This window comes from Pseudorasbora parva, chromosome 15, assembly GCF_024679245.1.
Source record: "Pseudorasbora parva isolate DD20220531a chromosome 15, ASM2467924v1, whole genome shotgun sequence".
NCBI lineage: Eukaryota > Metazoa > Chordata > Actinopteri > Cypriniformes > Gobionidae > Pseudorasbora > Pseudorasbora parva.
In genome coordinates, this window is record NC_090186.1 from 14115586 (window position 1) to 14138905 (window position 23320).

At 40.0% G+C, this 23320-nt stretch overlaps 2 protein-coding genes across 3 annotated transcripts in view; one reads left to right on the plus strand and one right to left on the minus strand.

The window, feature by feature from the left end:
- The first annotated feature begins 331 nt into the window (after window positions 1–331).
- On the plus strand, window positions 332–9322 carry myoc (myocilin). The gene is made up of 4 exons (XM_067417197.1): window positions 332–2297; window positions 5245–5310; window positions 5490–5588; window positions 7780–9322. The coding sequence occupies exons 1-4, from the start codon at window positions 1826–1828 to the stop codon at window positions 8565–8567; spliced, it is 1425 nt and encodes a 474-aa protein (XP_067273298.1). The 5' UTR covers window positions 332–1825; the 3' UTR covers window positions 8568–9322.
- Window positions 9323–9417: 95 nt separating this feature from the next.
- Window positions 9418–23320, minus strand: part of prrc2c (proline-rich coiled-coil 2C) — a 41823-nt gene continuing 27920 nt past the window's right edge. Inside the window, exons 17-33 of one of the 2 annotated variants that reach the window (XM_067417195.1) lie at window positions 22966–23120; window positions 22410–22788; window positions 22153–22238; window positions 21822–22016; window positions 21267–21518; window positions 20669–20761; window positions 20490–20591; window positions 20216–20402; window positions 19911–20108; window positions 19335–19456; window positions 19047–19219; window positions 18722–18956; window positions 18310–18618; window positions 17565–17668; window positions 15952–16093; window positions 15625–15849; window positions 9418–11241 (exon numbers count right to left, since the gene is read on the minus strand). In XM_067417195.1, coding sequence (XP_067273296.1) covers window positions 10990–11241; window positions 15625–15849; window positions 15952–16093; window positions 17565–17668; window positions 18310–18618; window positions 18722–18956; window positions 19047–19219; window positions 19335–19456; window positions 19911–20108; window positions 20216–20402; window positions 20490–20591; window positions 20669–20761; window positions 21267–21518; window positions 21822–22016; window positions 22153–22238; window positions 22410–22788; window positions 22966–23120 — 3209 coding nt within the window. In that variant the 3' untranslated portion in view covers window positions 9418–10989. The remainder of the gene's footprint in view (window positions 11242–15624; window positions 15850–15951; window positions 16094–17564; window positions 17669–18309; window positions 18619–18721; window positions 18957–19046; window positions 19220–19334; window positions 19457–19910; window positions 20109–20215; window positions 20403–20489; window positions 20592–20668; window positions 20762–21266; window positions 21519–21821; window positions 22017–22152; window positions 22239–22409; window positions 22789–22965; window positions 23121–23320) is intronic. The other variant, XM_067417196.1, reaches the window with a different exon arrangement.

The following is a 23320-nucleotide window of genomic DNA, read 5'->3' on the forward strand; positions in this document are numbered from 1 at the left end:
TAAATTTACTATGTAAATAATTAATGGAATTATTATTTGGTTATTCCATTAATACAGCTATTTTTCCCAGAGTAGAATAATTAAATTTGAATGTATAGGCCTTTTTATAATGCCATCCCTGTTTTTAAAAGGTGTTTTATGGAATAAATGGTACAAAAGTTTAGCCAATATTTGTATTTATTTACCCTTATAATATACTTGCTAAATTAGATTGCATTGTATTGTTGTGTGTAAATGCAGATTGTTCAGAAGCCGATTTTACTATTCCTTTTTTTTTTTTTTTTTGTATAGTGGGATAGAAGCATACATACTGTTTAACATTTCACCTGCACACAAAGAAGAGAAGACTAATTTAGGATTGGGAAGTAAGAATAATCAGAAACAATGAACATTGTGTAACAGGAATTTGTATTAAAAAAAAATCACAGAAGACTTAGCCAGGCAAGAAATTCAGACATCTCATGCACATTCAAACAAAATAAAAAATGAAAGGCCACCATGAAGAGAGATTCCAGTTCTGAGCCATCTGGGCCACATTGTAGATAAAAGAGAGAGAAAGTGTTCTGAGCCAGTGTTTACTAAGTAAGCTAACAAAAACAAATGACAGACCTGTTGAAAGAGTGAGGTGATGAACTGTGAAGGGTAGAGTGGTGGAAATGACAGTGGGATGTCATAAGTAAATGAGAAAGAAGGAAACTAAATCGCAAGGGGTTGTGAAGGTTGGTGACAGAATGAGAAATGGGCAAGGGAGCATGATTCTGAAGATTGAGGCGGTTATTGGTGTTGTGTTAAACTGTTACAAACGCCATCAACAAGATCACTAACACCTCAAACACGCATTGACCTCTGCTACCGCTTGCGTCACATTCTGACCCCTTTAGCTAAGCTCAACATGTAAACCAACACTGGACCTCTCCCATGGACTGTCCAGTTGGAGTAACTCTATCCAAATCCACCCCCTCTCAACAGCCTTGGGTTCCCCACATCAAGATCCCCTGGCTGTGAATCACCAGCAGCAAACCGATAGGACCACATACACCGCAAGACCCAAATTAGAAAGCAGCAGAAAGGTATGCTCTCCCCAGTAGGTACTCTTAAATCTCTCAGACACACACCTAGTTTGTTAGGCACATTACGTAAGTAATTACTACAATACCCAGTGGGAAAATGCCTGAGCATACAAACCATTAAATAACACTTTGACATTAACAAACCAGCTGTGTTCACCTGTGTTTGCCCCTTCATTCCTCCACACAAAGCTAAACAAACAACACACACACCATCCCACACATGCTCCGATATGCCCTCCAGGAGGAGGTGGCAAAGAAAGAACTCTGGAAGGATCTTTTGTTGTGGCAATCCCTCAAGCACACAGCATCCCTCCTTTTCTTCCGTCCCTCTTTGAGTCTCTCCCTCCCTCCCTTTCCTCCCTGACTGTATAAATAAGCCCCAGCGTAACTTGCCCCAGACAAACTGCCTCCAAACCAGAAGAGACAAACCGAGGGATCACAGGCATCAACCACCAATCAAACCGAGACACTCTGAACAGCCCCTCAAAGGCAATCTTTTGCTCAACCGAGAGGAAGTCAGTAGGAGAGAAAGATTGAAAAGACTCAGGTGAGAGGTCACTAGCGGAACGCCAGAGAAGTGAGCGGCTCCGGTTACGCTTGTCAGGTGAAAGGGAAAGGGACAGATTAGTGCCAAAGCTAAAGAGGACAGGACAGACAAGTGATCTGCCGAAAGAGTAGAGACGCCTCTGCGTAAACCTTCCTGGAAGAAGAGCATCAGATAAAGAATTTTCCAGGTATCTGAGGTCTACCTCAACATGTGGTTTTGGGCTGTGTTGTGCGCTTCTTGCCTGCTCATGGGCACCCAGGCTCAAGGCAGTGCTAGTTTTCGTCGGGGGAATGGCGGCAATGGCCGTTGTCAGTACAGCTTCACAGTGGACAGCCCTACAGAGGCCAGTTGTCCATCAGCAGGTATAAATCCTGAGATGGAGGCCATGAAGTCCCGCCTGGGGTTGCTAGAGGCGCTGGTCGCCCGTCTCGTAGGAGCGGACGCCGCGTCAGAGTCATCACAGGGTTCTGGATCACAGTCAGGTCTCCAGGAATCTTACAACCAGGTGATGGGAGAGAACGCTCAGCTCCAGAGAGAGAAGCAAAGGCTGGACAGACAGGTCCAGGACCTGCAGCAGAGGATGGAAGAGCTCCGCCAGGAGGCTGAGAGGTTGAGGAGCAGACCCTGCACGCAACAACCTCCTCCCAGAGTGCCGCAAAATGACAACAGCTTCAGACCAGGTGAGTTGTGACAACCGAGAAAATTGTCAGAGGATATTTTGTTGAAGTAAAAAAATAGCCAAATGTTCAATACCTTCAAACGGTTTATCCGCTTGGAATATATTTGTGATGTGCATTTTACCTTTAACAGCTTTTCACCGGGGCAGTACCCTCAGAAGGTAAACTTTGTATAAACTTTGTATAATACTAAAGGGTTCACGTAATATCTTAAAAATGCATGTTATTACTCAAAAGCATTCAAATGCATTATTTAAAAGATAAAGTACAAAAGTGTCCCGTTAAGGGTTCTGTCCCAGTGACAATCTCTTGTACCCTCTCGTAGCTTGTTTTATGACCGTGTAAATTTCATTATAAAGTGTAAAATGATCTATGATGGAATGATGATGGAAAATGCTCAAGCAAAATATACACTGACTTGTAATTTTACTAAATGCAATTGAACCGTGACTTGTAAACAGGTGCGGTGTCTGGGAAAGCAGAGGGTGTGAGTATATGACAAGCTAGTCACTGGCACCTTGGAACAGACTCTCAGGTTTATGTATATATTTCCACAGTTATATCTGCCTGGAAGCGTGAATCACACTTCGGTGGGGGATAGGTGAGCAGGATGCTGTGTTCATTTTAAAGGAGCAGCGAACAGTATCAGAGCTGAACTAGGTGACATCACCCGGTCATATATTATAAGAGCAGCTCCACATATGAGCGAAAGACTCATGAGGGTGTTACGGCAAGCTGCTGAAGCAGTAAAACAGTGGTGCGCTAATACTCGGCAGTAAAGTCTTACTGACAGCTCCCAGCAGACCACTGACTGATGCTTCACGAGGAGAGGTGGAGGTCAGGGGTAACTGATCCCCACTGGGGTTGTAAGTGGTGGATTAAATTTGGTGTTAGTACCTTAAAAACTTGTCTTGGTTAAGCTTTACTGACATATTCTGTTATTGTAATTTATCAAATAAACACTTTATAACTACAGGTTTATAAACAAAAGTAATATCAAATAACTTACGTTTTAGACACAAAAAAAGGTATTTAAAGACCATGTCCCAAATAACTTTTATAGAGGTTATATATTCCTCCCCATCTGTTCCTCTTGTCCACGTCCTGACATTTGTTCTGTTTCTCATACTGACACTTGTGAACAACGCCACAGCTCCACACACCTTTGTACGTCATGTAAAAAAACATGTGAAAAATAAAAAAATGAACAAGACAGAGGACAGAAGCACTGATGAGACCTTATTAGCAAAAGGATGACAGATTCCAGCTCTTTGAGATTGAAAAGAAACCAGGCCATCCATCTTGCACAAGCACAGAAAGGGGCTGAATAAACAGTAATTTACCAGTGGATAAAAAAAAAAGTTAATTACATTGCTTAACGGAATGTTCAAAGAAAGGTGCACTTATTACTTGTTTATATTACTCTGGCTTATATGGGAGTCGTCTTGGACTAACACTTCAAGCAAAAGCAAATGTTGTCAGGTACCAATGCAACTGCAGAAATGGTTTATTTTCATTCAGTTGTGATTAATTTATTCTAGGACTACAAGCTTTTTAAAAGTACTACTCTGTGTAAAACATTTTAATGAGAAAAAAATGACTGAGCAGTGAAGCTGCCAAACTGAACATGTCTCTGCAATAAATAAAACATCAGGAACCCCGTTCCATTCAGCCGTATAAATGTTCAGTGTCAGTGTCACCTCATTAAGTACGAACATATGAATGCGTGCCTCTGGATATCAAAGTGTTTTGGAAATCTTCAATACGATATTTTAAACTACAAGAATTCTCATTTAGAATTATACTAAGATTTGGCGTGTGCTTCACGGCACAGAGTTGCAAAACCCAAAAGAACATTAAATAAAAACCTCTCCAAAGTCTTCAAGATGTTAAGATGTGAAGGCTCCTGCAAATAAATTAGCCTGCAACACGCTACCAGCTGGCCCAGAAGGTTCTTTAGTTCTGCTTGATCTCGCAGGGAACCATTAGGCACGAAATACAGATAAGTACAAACACCTGCAAACAAACCTTGGGAATTGCATGCTTTTGTTGACTGGTAGTGATGCATAGACCCGTGTCCATGAGCATGTGTTGATTATAGGGATAAAAACAGTAACTACAGACCTTCCCACTGCAGGTCTGAGCAAGCTATCATCATCATCATCAGCCGCCCTTTTTAACCCTCGTCACAGCAATCAATCAATCACAGTCAGCTTTCAGATGTTCACGTCTCAAAGTGTAAGCATTATAAAAGCCTGTAAACATGTAAGCACATGATCAGACATCAATGATAATGTGGCACCATAGTTTGCCGTAGGGCTTAACCGAGGTCATTTCTAATGTGTGTGAGATGTTTAGGTCCTTTATGCATCATTAGTAGGACCCGACAAGGTTTCTAAAAGACCCCTTTTCAAACAGCTTCCATTTCTTGGACTTTGGACAAACAGGTATTTGCTGAACCAGAAGCTGACAAGTCAGATTACAAAAAAGTCTTGCACAAGTTGGGATGGGAAAAGTTTATTTTATTTTATTTAGCTTTGCTTTTGTTTGAGATTGTTAATCAGGAAGTGTGCATGTGCACCCTGGTGGAGTGCATGTCTGAGTTTCGGATGTGTAATGGGAGGTCTGGAGTCTGGCAGGCTCCGGGACAGCTGGGAATCTACTCAGGGCTGTTTATTTCCTTCTGTTAGATTCCTGACTGTCAGTAGAGCTGCCAGTCCCCCAAAACCATGCATCCCAACAAACATGCCTCTCTTAGGCAACTCAGGATCAATGCCAAGCCTGTCCAACTTGACTCGTTTAGACTTGGTCATGGTACCAACTTGAGAGCTGATTATAACCGTATGATTTGGCTATACACATTTGTGGTCTAGAGAATCCAGATAATAAAGGACAGCAAACATCCCCAGACCATAACAGTATACATTGATCATGTGTCTTTGCCTTTTAGGTTCTTCACTTTCCCACCTCGTATCCAGAACTGGGAATACACAAGGAGACAAAAGCAGTTTAAGAGGTAGGGGTATAGTTACTCAAGCAGAGAACCAACTGCACCATCCATACTGCAAATAGGACAAGATCTTTGATGTTCTTGTTACTGCTGTCATGGTCACTAATTGACAAATGTAGACCTCAACACCTTCACATACATGTCTCCATCTGAGTATGTGAATTTCTGTCTTATTGCTCTCCTAGATCCTGCATGGCATTACTCGAATCCAGGATATCAAGAGCTGACAGCTGTGGTCACTGAGGTATCTGCCCCAAATCTGGAAGGTCCAGCAGACATCTCAGGTGAGAGTCACACCCTAACCCTAGGGTGTCTTTATCACATAAAGCCACAATCTAGGGCCCGTTTACACCTGGTATTAAGATGCGATTTGGTCGATCGGATCAAAAGTAGATGAGGGAGACATTTCAGTTTACACTTAGCCTTTTTATTTATCTCTTTGGTCCACTTTCAACCACCTCTGTCCTTATTTCTTCAATTGGCAGGTAAATGTATGGCCTTTTTCAGATCTCTGATCTAATGGACAACATAAGTTTGCGAAATTTACTTATAAACGTGACCGGTGGAAAAAACACGCTTTCGTTTATGCTGATAGTCGCAAGAGTGAGTGCATTAGAAATCAGAAATGCTGAGAGAACATTGTGCTGGATACATATTGTCTTCAAACCATATTTGGGTCTTCAGCCGACAAAGTTTAAATTAACATGGCAACTTTGCAGGACTTAAGCTTATTTACCATATACCCCAGGGTTAGATAAGTCCATACATACCATTTTTATCTCCGTGCGTGCCATAACTTTATCTGATGCACCATCGCTAAGCAGAGCACAGACTGGAGGTAAACGATATGGCTACACTGTAAAAAATTATTTAAAAAATAAGTTACCTGGTTGGCTTCATTGAAATTAAAAATTTGAGTTAATACAACAAAACATTTTGAGAATCCACAACCTTTATTCAAATATTACTAAAAGATTTTGTAAGCGTATTGGGTAATTTTGAGTGTTTTATTTGTCATGAGGTAGTGAAACATCGCAAATTTGTGAAACAAAAATTTCAATAAACTAAAATTGTTAAGGTAACCAGGTTACTTAAATTTTTAAAGTTAAAACAAACAATTATTATTATTATTTTTTTTTACAGTGTAGGGACTACTCTCATTCCTGCTTAATAATCAGGGAACTTTGCTGCCGTGCCATTGGTATAGCGACGCTATGATATTACGCAGTGCCTGAAAATAGTCCCCAGTGCGCTTTCTGTGCAAGTAGGTTGTCATGTTGGTTATGTTGACAGAAGTTAGCCTATTTTCAGGTGCTGCATGATATCATTGCGCCTGCAGCACGCATTGCACGGCAGCAAAGTTTCCTGATTACTATGTAGGAATGGGAGTATAGTTCCTAGCCATATCAATCTAGAAAATCACGTTTCATTTTCTGTTGGTCTTAGTACACGATGTAACTATACACATCGCAACATATAAATAGGAAAATGTTGGCATTATTTTGTCACTTATTGAGCAGTAGGCTAGATGGAGCCGTTTACCTCCAGTCTTTGTCTTAAGTTAGGCTAGCAGTGGGTGTGTCTGACACCGTTATGGCACGCAGAGATAAAAAGGGTATGTATGGACTTATCTAACTTTGGTGGATACGGTGAATAAGCTTAAGTCCCAAAAAAATTGCAGTGTTCCTTTAAATCCTGTCTGGCTAGTGCACTTCTTATAATGTTTAGGCTTCTTAAGTCAGTAGGCAGAGATTAGGTGATCTTTTGTGGCTGTCCGAACGCATCAACCCTGAGCATATACACTACGAAAGCAATCCGGTCAATTGAGTTTTTGACTACCTCTGGAAGTGGTCAAACGTTGACATGCTCAAATGTTTTAGACCCGATTTAGCGTCATCCACTTGTGATCTGATCGACTAAAACATCTTTATATTAGGTGTAAACAGGGCCTAGTAGATGTCTTCCGACATTAGCTTGACTGTCAAGTCATGTTGATATATATATATGCCCCATGCCCCTACATCTGTTCATCTCAGGTGCCTGAAAAATTGATACTGTGCACATAGCTTTCATTCCTGCTGACAGCACTAACACAAATACTGCTATTTTTAACAATTCATTTAAGTCTAAAATAATCAAGCGTTATAAAAGGAGCGCGTATGTTTAGTAAGGCGCCAAAATGGTAATGCGAATCACTTGATGTGAACATGTTGCTAAACAAAGACATCATGGTTCAGGTTTTTCCCAAGAAGTCCTTTGAAATCTGCCAAGCATCCCTTCCCCCAGTACCTCTCTCTTACAGGGTATTTTAGGAAAGGTTAAGTATGCTTCCAATCTTTTACACTAGCAGGAATGGTAGGACAAGTTGTCCTGTCTTCCACCTTTTGCAGATTTCTTTTTAAAGGCATCTCCTTTCAACCTGTCATCGGCAATCTGTTGTTTCCAACAAGTGTCCAATCTCTTGATTTCTTTCAGGCTGCGGTGATCTGGTGTGGGTAGAAGATCCTGAGATGCACCGTAAGGCTGACAGTATTGCAGGTAAATACGGTGTCTGGATGCAAGACCCAGAAGCTAAGGAACCTTATGGTCCAGAGATGGTATGGCGCATCGATGCCGTAGGCTCTGATGTGCGTCAACTCTTCGGGTATGAAAACATGGATCAGCTGTCACGTGGGTTTCCTACCAAAGTCCTCCTCTTGCCAGAATCCGTGGAGAGCACAGGTGCCACCATGTACAGAGGCTCCTTGTACTACCAACGGAGGCTCAGTCGCACCCTTCTAAGATACGATCTACTGTCCGAGAGCATTGCTGCCCGCCGTGATCTTCCCCATGCGGGCTTCCACGGTATATTCCCCTACTCCTGGGGTGGTTACACAGACATCGACCTGGCAGTAGATGAGAATGGTCTATGGGCCATATACAGCACCAACAAAGCCAAGGGCGCTATCGTGATCTCCCAGCTGGACCCTCACAACTTGGAGGTGAAGGGCACCTGGGAGACTAAAATCCGGAAGACTTCTGTGGCTAATGCTTTCATGATATGTGGCAAGCTGTACACGGTTGCTAGTTACTCCTCACCAAACACCACCGTAAATTACATGTATGACACCGCAACCAGCCAGGGTAAACAGATCTCAGTGCCATTCAAAAACCGTTATCGCTACAACAGCATGGTAGACTACAACCCAGTGCAGAGAAAGCTAAATGCCTGGGATAACTATTATATCGTATCTTATAAAGTGAGACTTGGCAAACAAGAGTAAAGCGGCGCCATCAGCGTAAATTTCCATATCACCCCAGCTTATAGACGCATTTTGTAATGCTTTTAATATTTTAACATCCAGTGGGACAGCTAGTTGGATTTACTGATATTAGTCAACCATAATTATGCTGGTGACATAGCACCACATTATATATAATGAATACCAAAAAACATACAATTGTTTGTGCTTAAATCAGGAAAATTAAGACATCAATTAAAGATTAAAATAAAGCACACCAGTGACTACATTTAACAAAACAAATTGCTAAAAAGTTCCTTTGACCAACAAGTTCCCATATGGATAAATATCTAATCATGTATCATGATATCAGTTTTTTTTTAAATAAATTGAGGCCACATTTAAGTCCTCAGTGATGTTGTCCACTTAACATGTTAATAGAGAAATTATTTTTCTACCTTTGTAAGTAATGTCTTGTCTTTTTGTGTTTACGGCACTGAATAAATTCAAGGAAGGGGGGAAATATAAATGGCATACAATTAATTACAGTAAGCCTGCCTCTTGACTGAAAGATTGTACAGAGGTTTGCAACTTTAAAAACCGTAACAAAACCCTTGCTTGTGTACATGCTCTAATCCTCAAGCAGTCGTAGCCTACTATCCTTACTCTGTATATGATGAATGTTTTCCTTACTCTCCTATGAATTTGCCTCAAGACTCTGTGCTGCTTGAGATGTTAAGATTGGGATCTTGTGGCTCTAAGTATATTAACTTATGAGAATAAAGATGAAAAAAGTTCATCTGTGTGCGTCTCTAATTTAGTGTTGTCTTTTTTTGCATGCATCTTAATGAATTCAGCACCTCAAAACCAAAAAACACATGACCACAGTTCATTTTTTACAGCATATTATTTTATTAGTTTCTGTAACCAAACCAGGAGAATGTAAATAAGACCTTACATATTTTAATACAGCGATTGAACCCCTGTACAAGTAAAACAAAACAGAAATCAAAAATGAAAAAAATGAAAAAAAACAAATCAATTCCCTCTCCTCCCCTTCTGTTTGTAGTTTCTCATACTTACTAAACAAACAAGAAATGGGGGGGGGGGGCATACTAAACCCTTGTTCAACTGTATGCCCCTTCTTTCCAATAGCAACCCTAGAGGAGCGGTTTGGAGAAAGACCTTGTATTAGGTCTGCGGTCACCATAAGAGTAGTCCAAAACATCTGGCAACCTCTGTTCAAGACTTGCATTACTCCTACCCCAAACCCCCCCATCAAGTTTGGCTGCTTTATGGTCAACATTCCTCTTTCTAAACCTGCAGCTCTTTAGCATTGAACCTAAATTGCTTGACCACTCACCCCAACCCAAACCCCGCCCCTCCTCTGCAGTGATTGGTCAGGAGAGTCAGAGTTGGTCAGCAGCATGGTTGGGAGCTGTGTGGAGAGGATGGAAGGTGAAAGAGTGGAGTTCTAGAAGTGGGCGTGTCTACATCTGTACTTGTCACAGAAAAGGGGAGGGGCTTAAGCTTAGGACATATCAAACATAGGCCTGATCTGGAGGAACCGTTTACAAAAAAGAAAATATTCCATCATAATTCTACTATCTGTTGACCAAGCTGAGCAGTCTTTGTCAAAATCATATTTTCATCTAAAAGGATTCAGGTCTCTTGATGTCTAACCTTTGGCTAAAGATTCAAGGTTATTTCGCGCACACACAATCTTCAATTCTTGCAGGCATAGACTATTGACAGAGAAGGCAAGAGGGAAGGCTCACAGTGGAGACTGCAATCGATGAATTAATCAGACACGTCGGTAATCAATTCCTAATCTGCTGAAATGATGTTCTATGTATTGTAAAGGCCAATACACATGGTTGAAGTGAAAGTAAGTGTACAGATAATGTTGAGAGGTGTATGCACACGCTATAATTATATGCGAGTGTGTGCAGACATTTAATTGTATCTTTAAATCGCCATAGCCCCCAGCATTGTTGTTCGACATCAGGAACAACAAAAAGTGGGAAAAACATCTTCAATCATAAAAAAAAAAAAGATATCTGCCTTCCTAAAACATGTTTCTTTACATGAGGAAATGTGAAAGTGAAAAGTAAATCATATTTCTATTTAAAATGGCATTCTCAGCAGCAAGTGTAACTTTTGTTGATGTCTACCTTCATTGTTCACTGGGGATGTACAGTTCACACAATGGAGGGGCGCTTTATCTGTAATGCAAACCACAGCAGAGAGAATGGATGGACTGATAAAAGGATGAGGAAAAAGGGCACAGTGAATGTGAGAAATGCACATCACCTCGTAAAATTAACTTCCATCACTCAACTTCCCTACACTTCTCTGCTACTTTCAGGTGCTGTAGGACGTCACCCCTCTCCCCTCCCTCAAGCCTCTGGCCTCTCAGTCCATTCTTCCATCCATCCATGTGCTCTTTCTGAAGCAATAACGACTATTTGCTCTCCTCTGGTTTGATAGCCTGCGGTTTGATCGGACCCGTCCGGATGGGTTTGGTTGTTGCTAGTGGTGCAGGTTTGTCAGACTCTGCACGGTCGGATGGCATCCCCTGGTGATTTGAAGAGATGCTGTCGGTGGGTTTGCCTACACCTTCCATGCGGGTGGGCTTGCTTACTGGAGCTTTGAGTTGTTGTTGCTCAGAGAAGAACTTGTGTGTAGACTGCAATACCTCAGCTCTCTGTTTAGCCTGAGTAAGAGTGAGAGATCAACATTTAAAGCCAATATAGAAAGTGCCCTCATATACACCCTCTAAAGCAGTGGTTTTCAACCTTTTGTGACTACAAAGACCCCAGTTGTCCACAACAGTATTCCGATAATTGGTTTTACCAATATTTTTCCTGACATTTAAATTTTCCCATAATCAGGTATCGGTTTTGTTTCACCTATTAAAATATGAAATTACCTCCCTTATTAAGTTTTACTTAATATAATGGACAAATGAGCTGTGACATGCTTGATATATAGTTTAAACTTGGTGCCAAAAAAGGGAGAAAGTCACGTTATGCATCAAGTCATGTCACAATAAAGACATCATTTTACATTAAATAAAACATGAATTGGAAATAAAACCTCTGAATTGAATTCTCTTTGTCATCTATGCTCATTATTAGTCTCAAATTCACATTCATAGTGCCGTTCACTCACCGGTTCAAGAATGCTCTAGCATGCCCACTGTATGCATCTTTTAGTAAGATTGACTTGTTTAAAACTCCCTAAATGATATTAACTTTACTATTTCACTAATAAAAACCTAACTGATTACAGCTACATGGAAATCAATCACTGAAGGAGACGTTCTGTGTAAAAGCTAGGGATGGGACAGTAACAGGGTATCTGCAGGTTTTACCAAGTCAAATTTAAGACTTTTTAAGACCTTTTTAAGACCATTATGAATAAAATTTAAGACCTATATTGCGCAATAAAAAAAAACATGCATAAGAAATCCAGAATCACTCAATTACCTAAACTTATATTATTTAATTTATTTTAAATTGAACAAAGTATTAGTGAACTTATTATTCATAGCTCAATCCCACCAGGATTAGCATATATATATATATTAGGGCTGGGCAAAAAAAAAAAAATCGATTTTGCGATTAATCGGTTTTTAAAATCTGGTCGATTCAGAATCATTTCTCAAAGGCCATGAATCGATTTTTTAAAATATTTATTTCCGCTAACATTGAACATAAGCTTAACGTAAATCTAATTACTAGTCTTCTCCACTAGATGTCACCCATTTGCCTTGCGCGATCTTACAAAGGAGCAAGAGGCGCACATCATTTATCCATTCAGTGTTTAAATGGCAGCTTCCGGTGCATTGTCGCCTTTTATAATGCTGAGGTGAAATACTGTAGTAATACTAAAAATATGCGGAACCATTTGATGTGACAACACACACACAGCCGAGCACACAACTGCTAAAAATAATTACATACACGCGAATGCTTGCCTTGCATTAGGATCAAACTTGAGCAGTCACTTAAGCATGTACGTTAGCCATTATAGACATATTCAAATTATAATGATTCAAACCCTAATAGCTTATATTATAAACAGATTTCCTCTAATAATAGTTAGTCCACAGTCAACTTAAGTCAGTTAAGGTATTGTTGTCCGTTACCACGACAACTACTCACCCATAGACTAAAAAAATGATGAACGCATTTCTCATGTATGAAAAGTAAATTTGCACACATGAGCAGCAAAATTGCAAGAAAAGCTTGTCGTGTACTGAAAATTGCTATAAAAAAACATCCAATATCCTAGCTTTTCATGTTTTAGAATAAATATATCAAAACATCCATAAAATACTTCTCAGATAATTTTTTTTTTAAATAAAGTTGCATCAAAATTGTATTTAACAATTGTATGGATTTGAAATATAGAGATGCGTTCTGTTTTAATGTACTCAGGTGTACCTAAAATAAAAAGTTTAACATACATGATTGTGGCTCTTCATTTCTTTTTAATTACACATTTATGTTCACTGTTCTTTTTTATAAATACCTACAGTATTTGTATTAAATCTATATTCATTTGAGTTGAATCGAAAATCGAATTGAATCGAAATTGAATCGATTTGAGGACTTGTGAATCAAAATCGAATCGAATCTGAACATCGAATCGAATCTGGAATCGATACCCAGCCCTAATATATATATATATATATTTTTTTTTTGTGGTGGTCACTTTCATACATTTTTATTTTTTCATAATTAGGATGCAACATTAACCATATTATTATGTTAGATGCACAATGATCACACATGGCAATAAAACTAACAAAATGCATGAATCTTGTTTGGTAGGCATATTACAAAAACAATAAAGGCTGGTCCAGTAGTGCACTATCTATCTTTAATAACACGATCGCTTGGGGTGGGAAATATGACCAACCAGAGCAATAAGCAATTGCTTAATATAAGTAAAACGTTATTAAGTAATTACGTAATCAAGTAATCGGTCAGTAATAAAATATATACTTATAAACAAATGACAATAGGAAAAATAAATACAACATAAAGATGCATACAAAGTGCATATAAAGATGCATACACTCCACTGTTTTTAGAAAAAGGGCTTATTCAACTTCTTTTGGATAAACCCCATTTAGATATGTCGGCAAATGCATTTGTCTCAGTGCATGCATTGTTTTAGTTTGGCAGGGTCGCCGCTAGCTTAGCTTAAAATTCATTTCCCCACATATCTAAATGTAGCAAAGTAGAATAAGCCCGATTTCTAAAACAGTTGGAGTGTTCCTTTAAGTGTAAGTGCTGTTTCCCCGTCTGTGTTGTTGTTAAGCTATATTAGTTTGCTTTCACTTTGAGAGCTTTAATGCCCAGATCCAGTACTTACTGACAGTTCCCAAACTTTTTAACTCAAATCAGGATATAGACATATGCATAATGTGTACATTTGATCGTTCAAGAGTAACGTTAGGCTAATGAGCCTAAAAATAACACATTCAATACACTCGCGCGAGCGCTGACAGGCAGCAAACACATAACGTTACAGTCTGACATCGGAGTTCGGCGTTTGCATCACTGTTATTAACTCTATTTAGTGCAATCGGGTATATTATACTTTTATTTGGTCATTATGCAAGATGGTGAGAAAGATTCGCCTTCACGTTCACGATCGCGGAACTGCAAGAACCGTCAGACTCAGCTGAAGAATAAAATCCGTTTTATGCGTCTGTGGGGTACGATCAGAAAGAGGCTCGTGCCAATAACACGAAAGCTGATTGGCAGCAATACACGTGGCATGCTTGCCTAATTTGTAGTTGTAATAGAGCGAACAATAGTTGGTCTAGCGAAAGAAAGAACTACAAACACCACGGAACAAACACACACACACATGCTCGCGTGCTGCGGGACGTGAGAGCGTTTCAATGAGGTAGCGTTACATGGACGTAGGAAAATTAAGACCTGTTTAACATGATTTAAGACCTAGAACGCAATGCTTCCGCGAATTTAAGACTTTTTAAGGCCTTATATTTTGATTCTGAAATTTAATACTTTTTAAGACTTTTTAAGACTCCGCGGGGACCCTGAGTAAGGACATTTTCCCACCGGTTAAATTGACACGTGCCAACCCTGGTAATACCAGAATCACTATCAGGGGCTTTTAAATCGATAATTCTAAACCGAAAGTAAGATGCGAATGGGCCGCTCGGCATTCATAATGATGTGGAGCAAAGCGAGCGTTTTCAATTAATTCCTATCAACTGAAAACGTGCCAGTGGGGACACACCGTGAATGACAGTGTGGCTGCGAACATTTTACTTTTGGTTTAGAATTAGCAGGTCGCTTGAACTGCGGGCCAATTATTCTTAATGAAAAACACTAAATGTAAAAGCGCCTGTTTAAGTGAGTTTTTCGTTGTAGTTTTGAAACCAAAGCTTCCATGACCATCTTGTCAGTCAGCTCCTCGCTCTCATGATGAATAAGATCTGACTCCAGCTACATTTGTGCTTATACATTAGACTTCATACATTTATTTTATTGTTAATATTACAATCTAATATATTACAATATGACTGTTGTTAAATAAAAAGATGGCATTACTAAGCTACACTGAAGTAACAAAGCATTTTTTTAAATTCAGGTTGCTGTACTCTTTCATTTGTTAGAATTATTTTTATGCTATGCGTTTATCTAAAAAAAAAAAAAAAAACTTTGGTCACAGTGCACTATTTTTTGCACTCAGACCACTTTATTGATGCAAAATTGTGTTATGCATGCATTTGTTCAGTGCTGTTTGTAATGCTCCAACTAAAAGGGCTTCCCTGTATAATTTACAGCATTAGTTGAGAATATTATGGGATGGAATATTTTTTTGATTAATTTACATGAAATTAGGCTACCCTTATATCCAGGTTTAAAATCCCATGCTTCAAAAGACAAAAACAAAAAAGGGTAAATTAAAAGATTTGTTTTGTTGTTTTTGCGTATTTTAAATAATTTTAAGTCATCTTGAGGACCCCTGGTTGAGAACCAATGCCATAAAGTCAACATTACAAATTTTTTAAGTAAAAGCGTGGTTTTGATTTATTCACAACAGTTACCTTAAGGTCCTGTTCTGCTTTTAGGGCAGCCTGTGTTCCGCGGGCTGCGAGCGGGGGACCAGAAGGTCCACGTGGAGGGTGCTGGGGTCGGGGATGGGGCATCAGACCCCCGCTCAGGTTAGGGGACATGGGTGGACCCATAGGTGAACGCTGCACCCCTCCAGGAAAGGAGTTTGTGTGGGTTGGACGCACCAATGGAGACACCATGTTGGCCTGAGACAACATCTGTATGCATAAAGATGGGAAACGCTGTTAATATTCTTAATAGAAATGTGACTGAATTAAGATTTCCAAAAACATTCTTTGTGTCTGTCTGTAGTAATTGACCTGTGGGTTGAACTGTCCAGGAAAATGCTGGGCAATGCGCATTCCCGCAGATCCTGACTGGAACTGCTTGGGATACAGCATGCTGTTCATCTTGCTAGACTGACTACTGGGGCTTGTGGAGCTTGCCCTGAGAACAAAGAAGCTTTCAAAAAAACATACAAAATATGTCTACAACTGATAATGGATATGCATCCAGTGCACAAAAAAGCCAAGACACACAAAACCTAAAGGTTATTTGTCAGCCAATGAGCTGTAATTGAGCATCTGTCTGTTGGTCTAGATTTTGCTCAGGGTATGTTCTACATCATTGACACTAGTCAGAGCCGGTCAGTGGCTCTTCGGCCAATTGATCATGTTGAATTGGCCAGCAGAGAAATCTCAGGGGTTGGTTCACTAACAGCCAATCAAAGTGAAGAAAAACTGAAGTGACTAAAGCAAGCAAGAAATGAGGTTAAGGGGGAAAACAGCAAGCACTTTGTTTAAGGTTTGTACTCTACAGGTCAAAAGTTTATGCTCAATAATACTGAATTTGATCAAAATACAGTTAAAACAGTAATATTGAGAAATATGATAACTGAGCACTAAATCAGCATATAAATTGTAATCAATTACTAGTGCTCAATAACGGCTCTTAGCAATGTAAAATTTCACATTATTACTTAATATATATATTATATAAATATATTAGGGCCGGGACTCGATTAAAAAAATTAATCTAATTAGAGGCTTTGTAATTAATTAATCGAAATTAATCGCATTTTAATTGCATATAAATATTTGACCTGAGAACAATGAGAAGTAATTTTTCACATGTATTTTTAGTATACCATTGAATAATGACTGAATACATAAGCTTAATCAACAAAATATTGTTTATTTATTTCAGTCCAGCAGACCAGCGCAATGTTTGCCATTAAGTTTAGCAAAAGCATATTTGAGGCTCGATGTGCTGCGGTGATACGCAAATTCCTTGTTTTATAGCTTGCACACAACCATGCTCTTGACGAGGCTTCCATTCTTTGGTTTTTTAAAACAAAATTTCCCATCCACGGGGCAGTCTCATCAGCTTCTTCGTTCATGTTCACTCATGCCCTGCGTCTCAATCAGCTCCCTAGTTCACTAGTCAGGGCACTGATCAGGACATAAGTCAATGGGCTGACTCCCTGATCAGTGCCCTGACTACTGAACTAGGGAGCTGATTGAGACGCACCCATGGTTTGTTGTTGTCGTGACTCCGGAGCGAGCGCTAGTTGGTGTTCCACTATAATCGGTCCTTCGAAACTCATTCATTGAAAAACGTTCCGCGGTGCAAAAATAAGTGTGGTTAATTTTTTTTTTTTTTTTGCGTAATTAATTAACGCGTTAAAGTCACGTAATTAATTAATCTTAATTAACGCGTTAAAGTCCCGGCCCTAATATATTATATATATATATATATATATATATATATATATATATATATATTTTTTTTTTTTAATCAAATAAATGCAGCCATTGAGAGCATAAGAGAGAAAAAAGCAACACCAGTCAGCTTGTGTTGCCACTCATTTTTTGATGTTGGTTTGGTGTGTCTGGGCCTTAAGCTGGATGGCTTTGCATGCACACAAACACACCTATAAGGGCTAGACGTGGGGGTAGTGCTTCTGGCACTGACAGGTGGCGTTCCAGGCTTCATATCCATTCCACTGCTGAAGAGCTTCAGATCCATCTCGCACATCTACAGAAGATAAAAAGGATGCATGTATTAATATGCCCCATGTGTGAAACAGTAATGGCTTACCTGCAATTATGATATTAGAATAGAGCAACATCTCAAAAACATCAATGCTGGTTGCTAGTTGTGGTGTCCTAAACAATCTCAACATTACAGTTCACATGGTTGACAAACATAAGTTGTGTAAAAATGAGTATACCCATATTTCAGCTTAAAAATAATGTTTATTATATAATTGGTCTGAACAAATTTACTTTCTGAAAATAGGTGGTGCTTTTGGAACAGTAGAAATAGATGTTTCCATGGTAACCCCATTGAGCATCATACAGGTGCAGTATGCTCCCTTCTAATATACAGTCATATAACCCCCCCAACTCCCCCACAAATAAAAACTTGCATTCAAAAAAAGTCATGTAAAAGACAATTTTATTGTCAGAATATTGAATTTTACCAAGTGTACAGGAATGAATATACAATGCAGCAAATATGAGTAAATAGCCTGGTCTGTTATTAACTTGATTATTGCAAGTAAATTTAGCATTCATGTAAGAAATATATAAACAGAAAATAATAAAAGCAACATCATAATTAAAATGAACAAAAATCAAACATCATGGCTAGTGTATGTGCATTTGTGCACAAACCTTGTTGGAAGGCTGCATCATACTGTGTGTAGTCTGGCCAATAAGGCCACGGTAGGTCTGATTGCTGGGGGGCTGGCGGTTGAGGCTGGGGGGTGGGGCTTGGGGAGGAGTCGGAGGAAGGGACTGAGGCAAAGCCAAGAGCGGCTGACCACCACCAGAGCCGAAGTTGGGCAAAGACAACTGTGAACCTGGCACAGGAACTGTCACCTGCTGTAGGCCAGAGCTGGGACTTTGTGTTGAACTGTAGTAGCTGCTCTGCTGCTGAACTTGTCCAGAGTACAGGTTTGAGTGCTGACTCATTCCCTGACGCTGCAGATCATCACACACACAAAAAAACCAAGGTCATGGCAGGTTGAAAAGGTGGGAAAGAGCCAAATATAATAGGCCACGAGCAGCCAGAATAAATTCTGACCTGCAGTAGGTGCGTGTCTATCAGCTGCGATCCTCCCATGCCAGACGGCTGATTCAGTTGGGGCTCAAACAGGATGGGGATGTGTTGGGTGTTTGAGGTCTGCTGAAAGGCCAGGTTAGACTGAGGCTTGCCCAAATCTGGGGGCTGCACTCCAGGGTAACTGTGCAGTGGCGTCCCAGACAGCATCATGGGAGATGTCTGGGAGAGACTGTTTTGCATGAATGCCTGCTGAGACCTGTGAAGGGAAAAGAGCTTATGATAAACATATTTAAATATTACATATAAAATAGTTGGAAGTTGGAGAGTTAAAAGCAGTCTACTGTACCTGTAGGTCTGTAAAGAGGAGCTGAAGAGATCTTGAGGTTGCGACACAGGAGGTCCAGTGTTAAGGCTCATCTGGGCCTGGTGCTGATGCTGATGCTGATGCTGGTGCTGGTGCTGGTGCTGCCCCTGCAGAGGAGCGTAGATAGGGATGGGGATCTGCTGCACCGCTGTGGGCTAAAGGGAATAAATGATAAACTTCAGAAAAATAAGACTATTGGGAAACATTATTCCAAGATAATGACTTGACAGGCTGAACCTGCTGGAGGGGGACATTGGTGATGGGTGGTACCTGTGAGAGTCCAGGCTGAAAGCCTTGCTGCTGGGCTAAAGTGGGAGGAGCCAAGCGAGGGTGGGGCGCACTGAATAAGTGGCTGGTGTCCATGTAGAAGGCTGGGATTTGGGCTGCAGAACCTATACGATTAGAAACAAGAGTTGATCACTTATTCAAAAGACTTGCATGGAGATATAAAATACAGAAATGCCATATAAATTCTAAATTATTAAATAGAGACTACTGTTCAAAACTTTGGGGTCAGTATTTTTTAAATAAATTATAAATGGATGGACAATATTTGTTAGTGACAATAAAGACATTTATAATGTTATAAACATGTCCTACTTCAAATAAATGCTGTTCTTTTGAAATTTCTATTAAACAACATTTTGCAGCACAACGGTTTTCAAAACTGATAAGAAATGTGAGAATAAAAGATCTTAAGTTTTACCAACCCCAAACCTTTAAACAATAGTGTATTAAATTAGATGAGAAGCATTTCAAAACACAATATTCAAAATGCAGAAGAATAATAAAACAAAAGTATTTATATTAGCTGCTTGAGGGTGTTATGATACTAACTAAAAATACCTGCTGCAGACTGGGATACGAACACCTGTGGGGTCTGTTGCTGCGGTAACAGAGAAGGCGCACATCCCAGCTGGGAAAAGTTAGTGCTGGACATTCCTGAACTCTGCAGCTGCTGGGGCTTTACTTTACAGATGTTGGGAGGGTCAGAGGCTGATGTGCTCTTCGTGCTTAGAGAGGACGTTGTGTAAGTTGCGGATCCTGTGTAACAGAGGACCAATATTAAAACTCTGCCAATGTTTTTTTTTTTAAACGCTTTTACCAGCACACCCCATGAAAGGATCAAAGCATAAAGTGTGAAATCCTACCGGACAGCGAGGTGCTGGGGGTGACCGAGGCCACAGGTATCTGAGGCACTGAAGCACTGGAGAAGGAGTTGAAGGAGGCACCACCTGCTCCTCCTCCACTGGTGATGGGGGAAGCAGAGGAGGTGACAGGAGAGCTCTTTTCCCCCAGACTAGGCGAGTTCTCCCAAGCCTTGCGTGCAGATTCCATCTGCAGGAAAACATTGATGCAGCTTTACAAGATGCTTTTGGTAGCAAAATTCCAATTAGCAAATTAATTATTCAGTGCATCTCTTACTTTGAGTGTGAGGTCTACGGTAGCAGGTGAGACAGTGGCAAGGCTGGAGCTCTGCTGCAGGGCTTCTCTTCGCTGAATAGGTAACGGGTGCGGGAGAGCAACCTGAACCAACAACCAAGAAAGTGATCAGAACACAGAAAAACCACAACACAGATTGATTAAAGCACTAAAACACTAACAGGGGTCACAAGGCTCTCCTCCATCTTGGTCCCTGCATTAGGAACATTATCAGCTAAAGAGGACGACGGAATTGTGTAGTCAGTAACAGATTCCTGCAAAACAAAAAACAATGTCAGAGAGAGAGCGCGAGAGAGTGAAAAAAAAAAGATTTTTTCTATAAAATATACACTACTATTCAAAATGGTGTGCTTGGAAAAATTCACCAAGGCTAAATTTATTTAATACAAAAAATGTAATATTGTTAAAATGTAATGGTGTTATAAAATCACTGAATAACTGAAGAAAAAAATATAATACACAATTTAAAATAACAGTTTATGTGATTTCATAAAAATAAATGTTTCTTGAGCAGCAATGTTGAAAACAGTTGTGCTGCTTAATATTTTTGTGAAAACTTTTTTTCCCCAGGATTCTTTGAATATTGTTCAAAAGAAGAGCATTCATTTGAAATAAATATTTTGTAACAATGGTCTTTACAGTTCAAACGTTCAGCGAGTTTTAAAAATGTATATTTTTATTCAGAAAGAATGCATTAAATTGATCATAATTGACAGTAATGTATAAATTAAAGGATCGAGGAAGCATATTATATTTCACCTTAGAGCTGCTGGAGTATTCTGCTGACGGAGCAGTGATCATGCCCTCAATGTCTCCACCCAGCTCAGGAACTTTGTCTTTAGTAGGTGAACTGGAGTCTCTGTCTCGGCTGCCTCCTGTTCCACTTTTATCCAGGCCCTCTCCATCGGACTGACGCACATCTTTGGCAGCCTTGCGGTTCTTGAGCGAACGCTCTTTACCAATAGGTCCAGGTTTATATTCCTTGTGCTCTGGAGGAGGGATGTCAGGTAACTGTAGAGGAAAATATGATTTTTAAATGATGTTCATTATTCACCTATATATACAAAAGTCTGGGACACACTAATGAAAAGCTATTTTGCATATCAATTTTCTTTTACTATTTGGTATGACACCCTTTTTTAACAACAGTAAACTTCACATGCCAATTTTCATGAACGTTTCAATGGATGTTTATCCATTATAAATGTCCTGTTCAACAGATCTCGCAAATATACAAATATTCTGTTTGACTTGGAAATATGCTGTGCTCTGATGTTGTATATAAAGGTCCTTCTAGACAAAGGCAGAGACTACCTTCTGAGGTTTGACAGGTCCAGCACGGGGCTGTTTCTGTCTCTGCTCTTTGGGTTCAGGTAGTTTATTATCAGAGGTTTTCTCTAGCAGGGTGGGCACTCCATCACTGTCAGTGCTGCCTGCTGAAGAGGGGGCACCAAACTGGATGCTGTCCATACCCAGCTCAACCCCAGTGTCTGTGCCCGCTTTCACACCCTAAAATACACACAATTAATTATCAGCACATAAAGTTCAGAATAATTAAAATAGTGTTGGTCAGCCTGTTACAATATCAATATGGTGGAAAAGATAATTGATACATTCTTAAAATATTCAGATATCCATCTCACACCTCAGGTGTAACGGTCCCAGTAAATGAAGTGAGGGGTTTGTTCCAGGCACTGACAGAGGGAGGCTGTGGAGGGCTGATAGGCCCAACTACAAAAGAAAGAGAAATGGGAAAACCATCAGATAAAGAACTGTTGTTAATTCAATCAAAGAAAAACACACCGGTTTTAATTTCTTAGTTTTTCAAGAAAGTACTTAAGTAAACATTAGTAAATACCATATGTGGTGAAAGTAAACATGGCTTTAAGTTGAGACACCTACGTTTCTTTACATCAGAGAGAACGGTGGAGCCAGCCACCTTGTTCTCCCACAGTTCAGTACCCAGGGTATTGTGTGTCTGACTCTTGGCAGAGAAGTCTACAGGTACAGGAGCCAGAGGTGCTACAGCACCCTCAAGAGGCTGGGGCGAGCTAGTGCTCTGGTTAGAGACGGGCAGGTTGTGCTGTGACACAGAGATAGCTGGCTGTGGTTGAGGCTGCTGCAGGACAGACTGGGTCTGTGGAGCTGGGGCTGATGGCTGCTGCTGCTGCTGCCCTGCTGCCATTCCTTGCTGCTGTTGCTGCTTTTTGGCAAACCGCGGAGGAAGTTTAGAACCACCTCCTCCCCTGCCCTTCTCCCCAGAGCCCTTTTTACTCCAGTTCTGCACAGCATTTGGACAGACATAGAAGACATTGGATGAGACTGGATGTATTAACAGTAAATTATAAATTAACAGTGCACCAATTATACATTGCACCATGGCAGTGAACCAACTGCCCAATACATTGCACTAAATGAATAAAACAATAAAAGGATTGAGTTTCCTTCCTTTCCTCACCTGTGCAGTCTGCTCTTCTTTCTTCCTCCGTTCCTCATCCTGCAAACGTTTCTGCTGTTTCCGTGAAACAACCTCTGTGAACCCATCATCATTCGTGTTTGACTGTGGGTCCTCCAGTGTCGTGACTTCTGGGTGGTCATCAATGATTACTACACCTGTGGAAGACAAGAAAGGAGTTTCAAACTATTTTATTCAGTTTACAAATATTAAGACTTAGTCATACAATAATACTATAATAATAATAAAATTACAAATAAGTACTTGCTTGAAACAAATCAGCTAAAAAAGCCAGGGTTAGAGTTAATTGAAAAAAAAATTGTCTATAAATTAAAGGTTGCAACAACTGCAATATAGA